This window comes from Microtus pennsylvanicus, chromosome 16, assembly GCF_037038515.1.
Source record: "Microtus pennsylvanicus isolate mMicPen1 chromosome 16, mMicPen1.hap1, whole genome shotgun sequence".
Lineage (NCBI taxonomy): Eukaryota > Metazoa > Chordata > Mammalia > Rodentia > Cricetidae > Microtus > Microtus pennsylvanicus.
In genome coordinates this window covers 29,915,398-29,928,379 of record NC_134594.1, presented here as the reverse complement: position 1 = coordinate 29,928,379, position 12,982 = coordinate 29,915,398, and the positions used below count along the sequence as shown (strand labels likewise).

At 34.5% G+C, this 12,982-nt stretch overlaps 1 protein-coding gene across 3 annotated transcripts in view; it reads right to left on the bottom strand.

The window, feature by feature from the left end:
- Tsc22d2 (TSC22 domain family member 2) overlaps positions 1 to 12,982 on the bottom strand; it is a 52,942-nt gene that overhangs the window by 27,225 nt on the left and 12,735 nt on the right. Inside the window, exon 2 of one of the 3 annotated variants that reach the window (XM_075951045.1) lies at positions 11,264 to 11,335. The exons of 1 other annotated variant lie outside the window; for it this stretch is intronic. In XM_075951045.1, coding sequence (XP_075807160.1) covers positions 11,264 to 11,335 — 72 coding nt within the window. Of the gene's footprint in view, positions 1 to 1,947; positions 2,086 to 11,263; positions 11,336 to 12,982 lie in introns of those variants that run through there. One more of the 3 variants, XM_075951046.1, reaches the window with a different exon arrangement.

Below are 12,982 nucleotides of genomic sequence, written 5' to 3'. Positions count from 1 at the left end.
AGAAAATGTGATAGGCATGGTCATGCATACCTTTAATAATAGCATACTGGAGGCAGAAAGGAGGAAAGTCTTTATGAGTTCAAGGCTACCCTGTCTACACACCAAGTTCTAGGACAGTAAAAGCTATACAGTGAGGACTGCCTCAAACCAAACCTTAAAACAAAACAGCAAAAATCCCCATCAGGGGTACTGATAGATGGTATCTATATAACTATGACTTAGAAAAATTACATGAGATAATGTGCCAAGAACACTGAGTACAGTGCCTAACAGTAACAAAAGCACAACTAGTTTGTAGAGAAATCTAATCAACACTTGAACCAAAATTGACAGCATGGGATCCCCACAGGGTTTCTATGTCATCCTGGCTGTCCTGGAACTTGCTCTGTAAAACAGGCTGGCCTTGAACTCACAGAGATTCACCTGCCTCTGCCTCTCAAGAACTGGGATTAAAGGCATGTGTCACCAAATCCAGCAGTATGAGATTTTTTTTTTAAACTAAAGCACCTAGTTTGTTTGCTTGTTATTTTTCAAAGAGGGTCTTTCACTATGTAGTCCCAACTGTCCTGGAACTAGACCAGGATGACCTCAACTTGACCTCCAGAACGCTAGAATTAAAGGCATGAGCCACCAAGCTTGGCCAAAACTTTCATTATTGATACTATTCTTGAAGATCTGACAATTGCTCTTAACTTTTTATATAACACTGCAAACATAATTCTACCTCAAATTCCTCAATTCACAATTTTTGGAAGCTTTTAATTATTAAATAAACGTTAGAGAAATTAGACATTTTTTGATTGAGTTATGCAGATTTGTTATAGGAAAATGAACAGGAAGTATATAAAATAATAAAAAAGAACTTGCTGGTTTATTTCTTTCCAGACTACTTTTGAAGTAGTAAAAAATTACTACTTTTGAAGGAATTTAAGTTTATAGAAAAGTTAGAGAAAACCACACTGTAGAAGCAGAAGACGGAGTAGGTATGAATATGGATAAGAAGATAGTAGACAAAGACCTGTCTGCCTGAGGACAAAGCTGAAACAGCTACAGTGGCTCAGCTGCTATCAACCCACACCTTTTCGTTTTCTTAGAAAGGAAGTCCCGGTAGTTACTGAGTGCTTTGTAGTATCTGTGTAACATACTTTAATAAGAACATTACTCCTATAATGATGTAATTATGGACATATAACTTAGCCCATACTTTTCTCATTTTCAAATATAAATTTCAGATGAAAAATTTTAAGATCGTATCCTGAATTAAACTTACTGAGAGCCCACTTGATCAAAATACAGCTCTATAAAACAAATCAAAGAAGGTAAATAAAACAAATTTTTTTTCTAAGCAGAAAATTTTGAAAGAAATTATTTTTCAAGATATACAAAAATATATACTAACATCTAATATACTGCTTTTATATGACACTGTCATTTTAAATATTCTCAACATAAAAACTAGGAAACATTTGGCTGTGTTTAGAAACAAAGATGGCCTTTATGAAGAAAGTAAAATCCTCCAAAGAAATAAATTAATTTAAACAATATTTTATTAAAAATGGATACATTCTTTTTTTTTAAGAAAAGAATTACTTCAAGTATTTCCTGGAAAAATAGCTGCAAAGTATTTTGGGCTTTTCACTAGACTGTAAGCATCTATAACAGATGCAACAGAAATATTTAATGTTACTATCATACAGGATTTCACTTTCTTTTTTAAACTGATGTATTTATTAAATACTACTATAGAGACAGGGTCTTGAGCTTTGTGAGACTTTGAAATGATTACATAATCCAAGTATTTAAAATTCTAAGTTTCAACTTATATTTTATACTGTTAATTATACAACGTGCTCATTTTGTTCATATAGTCATCTCAATACAATAACATCAGGTATAGTACATAAAATCTAATCCATTAAGTCTTACCAATTTATGACCTGATGAGACACTCTTGTGGACAACATTCAGTCCTTAGAAGCTAGAATAACCCTCCAACCATTTGAGGGCATCACAACTTTTAAACTTTCGGCTTTCGATCATTATTATGTCACATTCCTCCTCCGATGCTGAATTCTAAAAAAAATTCTAGCAAAGAGTTTAAGTAAATAAGTGCTTTAATCAAATAGCCTTTAAAATCGTCTATAGCAAAGGTTTATGTTTCACCATGATTACACAACTGATATTTTTAGATGTAAAATAATTTGAAATATTTGATTTGGATTCTTAAAACTTAAAATTCCAACACGGACTTTTAGGCCACCAGAATATCTGTCATTGAAGAGTCAAACAATAATGGAACCAATTAAAAGTTCAAGATCATGACCCAGAAATTCTGATTTAACACCATGCAACCTGATATAGACAATTTTAACCCTACAGAATGACACTGAAATACTACTCTCTGGTTCATGTATGTCTCTAAACTCTAGCACAGGTGGCAGGACCATAAAACTCTGCATGGATCACTTCAGTGCTTATAACAGCATTCCACTTTTATTCTGACATCTGTCTGCCTATACTCCTCTCAATTATTAAAGTAGACATGTTGGTAAGAACAAACTTTATCACATGCTTTAGGTACAGAAGTAGTATATCCTGAATGATTCAGCAGTGGTCCTGGATATCATCTTGGTAAGGGTGTCAAAGAAAACTAGGGAAAGATTTAAAAATTGTCAAAACCACTTTGTTATAAGTTATCTTCTTAAATTATAATTATTATTTTTTTTTGCCAGAAAGTTTCCTACTGGGCATCTATTTCAATCCGTGAAGAATGACATCTTTACAAAATGTGTCTGATAATGCTATTTTTATTTTTAGTTGCAAGTGAGCCACAGCAAAGGCCAACAGCTGTGGATAGTTTTTACCTAAGTTACACTCTAAATAAAATGATTTAATGGGTGGGGGAGTAAAGAGGAGGGAGAAGGAAAGAGATCCAATATTGAGGAAGATCAGTATGTTCAAAACTCCAGACAGTCTTGGAAGGAAACTCTGCAGCTATCTTAGGGTATCTGACCTACATGTATGCAGTGCATTATGCTGCCACAGATTCTACCTTTGAAAGGAACTTTTTTTTAATCATACAAAGTTATTTACAAATAGAATCTTTCCAAATGTAATCTCACAAAACATTTGACATCATTAAAATTATATGAATTGGATTTTTCCCCCCAAAGCATAAGCTTATATAAAATCACCTGGTGAAGGCAAAAATCCATATTTATCCAAAGCTTTGATCACTTCATTAATTATCACCAAAATGTCTCTGGAAATTTTTATAGTTATAATTCTAGCAATCAAAAAAATACTCACTGAATATTTTTTAAAAATCTAATTTTGATGATTTATTCTGTTATTGGAAAAATCCCACAAAAAGATAACATACGTAGTACTATTTAATGAACTAAATGCTTCCTGAAGTGTGTATTGATAGCACTTGTAATTTGCTTGTCTGGAAGGCTTAGATGAACTGTCCATTTGAAGAGCAGACAATGCTTGACCTCTTTGTTAAAGGGCTGGCTTACACATAGTGTCACAGTTAACGCCTGGGAAGCCTTTGAAAGATACAACTGAATTAGCCACATAGCAAATTCTGTTTTTTTACTGATAAGCTTATAGGAAAAAATAAACACATATTATGAAAACACAGTAATTTCAGTTTAAAAAGTATGTTTAAGAAATATAAAACTTCTATTTCAATGTGTTCCTTGAGCACACATTTTAAAAAATCAGTTGTTATATAGGACAGGGCCATATCTGAAAAGTTTTATTCTAAAATGAATCTAGGTAGCTGAGGTATTTTATAGATTAATCAGATAAGCTTTGAAATGCTAACATTAGAAATTTCTTTTATGAGTACCTAGAAAGCTTTGTCAATCATAATCTAACAATATCTTATTGTTAGGAATAAAAATCCCACTTAACTGACAATGTGCTCTTGTAAGATTTTAGTAAAGAACTAGATATACGCTTGCTATCACTTAGTTCACCTTTATGGAAAAAGCAACAAAACAGAACAAAATAAGAGCAGGAGGGCAAGGATGAATGACTTAAAATTTTCCAAGTATTAATCTGAAAGTGATAGACCTGAATAACAAGCCTTTACGATTTCCCCAAATAACTTTCCAGGGGAAATTCCTTGAAATACTTGGGGTTAAACCTAGGATTTTGAGCTGGTGAATGCACTACCACTGAAAGCTGGACCCCCCAGCTTGCTGTTTGCTATTTGAATGCCTATCTCTGGAGTCATACACAGCTCCATTTTCAAGTATAAACCACATTTCTTTTAAAATATTCTAAAATTTCTGTAAGATTACCCGTGTAGGTACATAATTTCACTGCTGTTCAAAAAAGTTGTCTACACTTTTACACATAGCTACTCCTTATATTATGTATTACAAATATGAACTTAGAAATATCTAAGATAAACAACTAGCAGAAATATTCCTGACAGAATAAAAATATGGGAAGACCATATGTTCCCAGAAATTAACACAGAAACTACAACTGGTCTAATGTATTACAATACAACCAAAAAGCTCCTATGTGGTGGTACATTTTTTATTTTGTGTGCACATGTATGTACGTGTTCAAGTGAATGTGTGTAGGCGTGGGTATGGAGACCGGAAATCTACACCAAGTGTCTTCCTCACTCATATCTCCACCTTACAGTCTGAAATAAGTCCTTCTCATTGGCTGACCATGCCCCAGGGATCCTCTTCAGTGCTGGTTTAACAGACATGTGTTTCTATTCCCAGCTCCCCCCACACCTCTTCAAAATGTGCATACTGGGAATCAAATGAAGGTCTCAGCTTGTGTGGCACGCGCTTTACCCACTGAGTCATTTTCCTCGCTCATCCTCCTTTCTTCCTTCTTTTTCAGTGCTGAAGCTTGGGGCCAGGGCCTCACATACACTATATACAAACTCAGCATTATCACTAAGCCACATTCCTCAGCTCTATGTAAATTTATAAATTTAGAAAGGATATTTAAAAAATTTAAAAAATTAATTTGGGGGTGGGAGAAGATAAGATGGAGTAACAAAGTAAATGGAGACCAGTTGTATACTTCTCAAGTATACGCAATAAAAAACTACATACTTTCTAACAGGAAACTATATACTTTACTCTTGAGTTACTGATTTTCTTTGAGACAAGGTTCCGCTGTGTAGCTCCGGCTACCCTAGATGTTGTTATATAGACCAGGCTGGCCTCAAACACAGAGAGAACTACCTGCCTCTGCCTCCTGAGTGCTGTTACTAAAAGCCCGTGCTCCCATGCCCAACACAATACACTATAGACAGTAACAGTCATGTTGCCCGCACACATGTTAGCATACTGAGGACACCACCATTTCTGGTCCAGAATTAAAAAAGCTGGGGGAAAAAAGTACTATCTTCCAAATCTTTCTTTTAGTTTGAGCAAGTCCAATAATGAATCTTCAAATTCTGAAGAAGTAAACTGTCTTAACATAAAAATGCCATTTAAAAGGATATTTAGCAAAGGATAATAAATTGCAATTATTTTCATTTATTAAAATTTATTTCTTCTAAATATAGCAATTATTTTAGAAATAGCCAACTAAAGTCCAAACATGGAAGCTAATTTTTGATAATCTATAATATTTAAAAGTTCTCTTATCAATTACAAAAAAAACCCAAAATTTATCTGTGGTACTAGTATGAGAATATGCGTGCAGGCACCTAAAGAACGCCATCTACAGCTTAAAAGTTGGCCATATAGCTGGGCGGTGGTGGCGCACGCCTTTAATCCCAGCACTTGGGAGGCAGAGGCAGGCGGATCTCTGTGAGTTTGAGGCCAGCCTGGTCTACAAAGGGAGTTCCAGGACAGGCTCCAAAGCTACAGAGAAACCCTGTCTCGAAAAAAAAAAAAAGTTGGCCACATAAATCTCTCCCGCTACTCCAATCTTTTAAAAAAATATGAATATTTCATCTAATTTTTCTTCTCAAAAGGATTATGTATGAATTTAAATATACTGATGTATGAACCTAAAATTTTAAAGTGTTAAGGAATATAATGGAAAAACAAAACAATAACAAAAGAAAGACATTCTGTTTGTTCTAGGTCACTAATATTAGGGTATATTTCTTTAAGTCTGAGCAAGAATAATAAGCTTTTCCTAACAAATCTTTGTTTCCTAACAAATTAAGATTTTGGAAAATAGTGAATTAATTTACACAATTTCGTGCTATTTAAAGACTTGGTTTACTTAAAATATGATAGAAGATAATTACCATGATCTCTGAAAGTAGGATGGGTGATATAGGTTGAGTAATTTAAGTAATGAAGGAACAAAATCATGTAGACTGGTAAATAGCTGAACAATTTCTCATTGCCGATTCTGAAGTCTATCAATGTGTAGAAAATAGACATCAATTTATCATATATTGCTGAACTATAGAAAAACTAAGAGAAAAAATGTTTAGGAACTAATGAAACAGTACTCCAAAGAATGGGGCTAAGATTGATGATTAAAACTATGGCAGCAGACAATTGTCTAAGAGCAGATGCAAATATTTTCTCCTCTTTTGGTTTGGAAGCAATATTCCCAGAGTGGTCCCATTTCTAAAACATCCTTCTCATACTATCTCCTCCTCTGATCTCAACGTTACGTGGTACTGCCATGGTTCTGACATGACCCTCTCTTACCCTACTCTCTTCCTTGGAACCCTGGCCTTTCCTAAAGTTTGAACTCTAAAAACAGAGAAAAAAATATTATCTATTTTATAGCATTAAAAAGCTTATGTATCAGGTAGCTTTCCAAAACACAATGGCATTGAGCAGACAAAAGTTCTTTATCCACCCAGAATCACAGAGTCTGAGAGCTCTGCTACATACTTGGGCTAAAATAAAACACCACTTTTCAGAGATGATTAATGGACAGCCTGGTCAAATTCGAAGCTTTTTGATGTATAAAACTTTATAAATGGAACTACTCCATCAACAGGCAAAGTGTAACCAAAATCTGTCCAGATGGATAGTGTATAATTCTGCACAGGACTCTGTTTAGTAAATGCATCACTGTATATGTCAGGAATCTTACTCCAATAAAGGAACAAAAGATTTTTTTTTTAAATTTATTATCTTACTTCTTTACCCAGTTGCACATCTGGATATTTCTACCAGTCTGTCAACTAATTCATAAAACAGCTAAAACCATAAATCTCATCTATATATCTATTCAAACTAATTCTTTTACTAATGCATCCTACAATATGTGCGTTCCCTCAGTCAACTGGGTTTTGAATACTCTGGAGTTGTTTGAGTGCTTCCTTCTAATCCACAAGCTGTAAAATCTTTTTTTTTTTTTTTAAAAAAATCACACTTTTCTTTGTTCAATCGAGTTTTTCTTCTCTGTTATTATATTATACAAATAATCAAATCCAACTATTGTTTTTTATATGTATGTGTGTGTGTGTGTATATTTCCACACATGTATGTAAGCCCTACATATTCTCAGTGGTCCATAGGACCATTCCTCTAACTAGATTGCTTCTTTCCCTCAGTTTTCTAGTTCTAACATACCAATTTCTACTCACTCTCAACTAAGAAAGCTACCTCACTCCAACTTTCCTTGTAAAGTGGAAAGTGCCTGGATATTATAAAGGGCCATCGTTTTCAATTATGTGATAATGATTTTCTTTATCTTTTCCCAAAGACCAAGCTCATTAGAAGTAGGTTTTAAATTTTACAATCTTGATTTTCCTGATATTATAGGAATCAATAAATTTGTGTCAAATAATGGCATCTGACCACTTTCCTTATTAATTTACATTTAAATATTCCTGCTACCATAAGAACAAGCTAACGCCAAGGAAATAAATCACATATCCCTTGTAATTGCTTAGCACTTCCTGACTAAATTTAACCAATTTCTTCATGAAGACAAAACACTCCAAGTGTTGATCCATAGGGCAAATTCTTAAAAGCAGTCTGGTTTCCTCTCTTTAGTCTTCTCTAGCACTTCTGTATCTTACTGACAGACATTTAAGTAAACTGTCTGTTGTAATTCTTACATTAAGCTTTCATAGACAAAAACTCTTAATGATGCTTGATTCCCAGTGCTTATTGAGACAGATTTCTAAGATAATTCTGTAGATTTAAGAAGACCAAGAATGAACACAATTTTTAAAAGGTAGTTGAAATTTAGCATCACTAAAATGATAGCTAGTATGTGAGAATACCACAAAAAATGACTTCACAATAATATAAGCTCTTAGAGAATTAATCATTTAAGATATATATGGGGCTGATTATCTTTGAGCTACCAGTATCACTCTCCTCATATTTCTCATCACTTCCACGGACTTTCTTGAGGACTCTGCAACTGACAAATGAGGAAAGGAACACAAAAACTATGATGGTACCTAAAAGACTTGAGTAGCTTCAATTTCAGTACATAGTGATGAAAACCCTCGAGAGCTGAGAAAAGATTATCTGAATATAGACAAAGGCAATCTGGCTATTGAAAAACCTCTCAAATTACTAATTCTAACTTAAATATAGGACAAACTGGTAAGTTAATAAAGGTAAATAAATAAAGGAGAACTGGTAAGTTAATGAGGAATAGCATATTAGTAATTTATAATTTGAATATAAAGATACTTGATAAATTGAAAGTATATTGGAAGGAGAAAAAGGTTTCAGTCCTTAAAATTGGGTACAGGCATGGACATCAGATAGTCAAACATGATTAATGAAAGCTAGTTTAAAAGCTATCCCCAGGAACAGAGCAATGCCTCAATGGTTAAAAGCACTTCAGCTATTCCAGAGACCCGTGTTTGGTTCCTAGCACCCAGGGAACTGGATGGCTCACAACCAGCTGTTACTCCAGCTCCAGATCCAGATTTGATGCCCTTTTCTGGCCTCCATAGTAGCATACCCCCCACTCCCCACTCCCAATAAAAATAAGCCTTAAAAAGTCTACCCCACTGATGGGCAAATTTATGCTTCAATATATGTAGAAAACACAAATCATATACAGGAGTTATGGCTTCCTAAACCAACGGTTCTCAACCTGTGGGTGGCAACCTCTTTGGGGCTGCATGTCAGATATTTACATTCTGATTCATAACAGTAGCAAAGTTATAGTTGTGAAGGATCAATGAAAAAAATCTTATGGTTGGGGGTCACTACAACATGAGGAACTATATTAAAGGGTTGCAGCATTAGGAAGGTTGAGGACCACTGTCCTAAATTCTTGAATAGTTCTATTTAACAAGAGAATTATCTTTGTAAAATACTTATTTGGCAAATCAATTGTTAACAAAAAACAAAAACAACAACACAAAAACATATCACAAACCCCCAAATTTACAATAGCCCAAAATAAAGGCTATTTGGTGAGATCCAAAACAAAGACAAAAATTATAATTAACATTTTAAAAGCAGTATTATTCTGTTAGGAATAAACAGAACCACAGTGCTTTCTCAGTGTCAGTTAACAAGTCTGTATTTGCCAAATAAAGCTGTATAAACTGTTCTGTTAGAACTAATAAAGCCCATCACTCCTCATTTGCGTGTGTGTCTATCACTTCCCCCATCTTAATAATAAGGCAAGGCCTCCTAACGATTCTGGACCTTGTTGATTGGCTAGACTGGGTAGACCAGCAGGCCAGTGAAATTCTGGAATTGTCCTGTTGTCACCTTCTAGTGTCTGGACTGCCACACCTACAGACTGCCACACCTACATTGTTTTCTCTCTTTTATATGGGTGATAGGGATCTAAATTCAGGTCTAGTGCCTTTTTCCCAGTCCAGAAATATATTTTTAACCTATGAAAACCTAACAGATACAGAATTTGCCTCATTTCTGAGATGCTAAAAGTATTTGGTATCTACTAAAAAGAACAAGTATTTAGCTGTAACAACAAATTGTGACCAAGTAACTTCTATGGTTGTCCTACAATGAAACCACTTTAATATTAGACCAAAACTATAGAAAATAAAGATTAAACTTTCCACAACGCATTAATGAAAATAATATATCATTTATACTGACATGATAGCTTATGAAAGCTAGATATTACAAATAATTAAACTGCATTTAAAGCTACTTATTATATTCAAATAGAGTACTATATTTCCTTTGTATTGAGGAAAAGTATAAGGCATACCTCAAGTACTATTTACATGATTAAAACTTTGTTTCATACTATAATCTAGTTATGTATTTCTCTATAGTACTTTATACTGTTAGAACAAAACTAATTTCAACTTGATTATATACACAGCATTACAAATTTTATAACTTCCTGTTCATAAACTATCTAAAATAATTTTTGGTTAAGTAAGAAACAAAACATCTAAAAGATATAAAGTATTAGAAAATATCTTTTGAGTTATACACACAAACAAATCAAGCCAAAAATTAAAAGAAAGCTTTACTATTTACTATTAACGCAATGCAGACCATGTCTTAATATGACATGTACAGGCACTTAGCAACAATCTTTTCTAATGAAAGAGGTAGAGTGGAGTCTATTAGTGTTATCCAAAAGTATGCCAGATGACACAAATGCGTTGCTAGGCAGGGTTAAAAGAATCTAACAAGCTTTGTGGGAATTTAAGAAACACTGTGCTCAACTCCTATTAATTAAATACAGAATGATGGATTGCTAATAAATATTCAGCCAAATAACTGAACAAAGCATATACTATTTAAAAATGTGTGTTAAGCAGAAAGATAAACCAAAGTATCTTTTGCCAAAAGTGAAATCAAAGAGTTTTTTTTGTTTTGTTTTAAGTGAAAAATAAGACCTAAACAGCATCTCTGTGAAAAAGCAACCTGTTTGGGGGGTCTTACAAATTGTTTTATAGATATACAAAATTCTAGCAAGCAAATGTGGTGACAATTTCTTGTCAAAATTAATGATAATTTTGTTACTCAGGTCTTGTCCCTCTTCCAGTTTAATTTTTGAATGGTATTTTGTTTTGTTATAAATCCTACAAAACAACACAAAAATAAGACTTATTTAACAGAAAAATGTTTTGCCTTAAAATATATGAAGCGACTATTTCAAGACAATGGAATATGTAATCCTTAAAAATAGATATAACATGCACAGAATGCAATAAAATTAAAAAGCACATTTATGTTCTATAGAAAATAGTCTTTTTGGTTTATTTTGCTGCTTTGTCCCATGCTAGATTCCATGTGATTTCCCCCCTTTAACAAAAGTCAGTTTTATGCAAAGCAATTCATGCATACACTTTTGCATGTATGCATTCCATATCAAGTAATCATACCTATCCCAGAGGCTCTTTGATTCCTGAAACGTGTTCAAATGGAACGCTTGGTAGAAAGCAGTTGAAGGATTCCTGTGAGATCCAAGAATCAAATGGAAATGAAGTTGAGAATGTACAGTATATTCAGTACTTACAAAAAATGGAAGATTTTAGATTCTCATACAGTGTAACCACTTAAATTTGAAAAAGGAAAAAAAACCATTAAGACTGCTTAAAACAATGCTTTTTAAAGCACACAAAATTCAGAAACCACAGTAATTCAGATTCAAAATTTTAAAAGAATAAATAACAGATAAAGTTAAATACTAGCATTCAATTGTGTGTATATATACATAAAATTAACCAGAGCCTATCAACACCATGTTGTAGTGATGCCTTAATGATCATCTATGGTTCTAGCTGTTGTTCTCCAGTAGCATATCCACATACAACACTAAGCTATAGCTTTCTAGGATTTGTTAAAAGTGAAGGGTTAATGATGAATAATAAACAGTTCTTCTTGGTTGGACTTGATACATTTCCACTTTTAAGTTTATTTGTGTGTAGTTTCTCTAGGCTAGTGGTGGGGGGAACAATGTGATTGTATGGAAGCATTCTAATTTCTTGCATGAGTATAACGCCCCCTTTAAAGGGGAAAACCTATAACTGTATCATTCATTCCTACGATCCCTATGGTCAGCACCACAGAACTAACTAATGAGCTCTGTAGGCTAACTCCAGTATGCACAACTGACCCGATGTGTCAGGAATGATTTCTCAAGGAGCTAAGCTTTTGACTAACCTGGTTCCTAACTGTTTCCACTCATTAAGCATAATTCTAATGTCTTCCTCACCATCCACCTGTACTTTAGGGGCTAGCTTGTACCTGTCGTATCACTTAAAAAATCCTTAACTCGCCGGGCGGTGGTGGCGCACGCCTTTAATCCCAGCACTTGGGAGGCAGAGGCAGGCGGATCTCTGTGAGTTCGAGGCCAGCCTGGTCTACAAGAGCTAGTTCCAGGACAGGAACCAAAAAAGCCACGAAGAAACCCTGTCTCGAAAAATCAAAAAAAAAAAAAAAAAAAAAAACCTTAACTCAGGGCTAAAGAAGATGGCTCAGTGTTTGAGAGTATATCTGCTCTTGCTGAGGACCCAAGTTTAGTTCCTAGTACCCACTCATAACTGCCTAGGACTTCAACTCCACAGATTCTGATATCAAATCAATCATCCACTTAATCAACCAAACTTTCTTCTCTGAGGCCACAAGAAAAACAAAAAACAAACAAACCCAATCTTTGATTCATGGTAGGAAGTAAGAACAGCAGTAAAAAATATACTATATACCCAATGCTATTCAAACTGCTTTACATTATTGCCTCAAATTTCTACAACATCCCTACCTAAAAGGAGTAAGGGGTAACTCCCCAAATGTCAGAGTAGGTAGCTGTAGTATAGCTGTAGTAATAAGAGAGGCCGGGCTGCGTCCCCAGCACCCCGGCTGCCTGGCTAGCTTATGCCTGAAATAACAACACACAAACTGTATTCATTTAATCACTGCTTGGCCCATTTCTATCTAGCCTCTTCTAGGCTAATTCTCACATATTAATTTAGCCCATTTCTAATCATCTGTGTAGCGCCCCTAGGTGCGCTTACCGGGAAGATTCTAGCCTATGTCCATCCTGGGTCGGAGCTTCATCGCTTGCATCTGCCTGGGAGCTGGGAGCATGGCGTCTCTCTGAG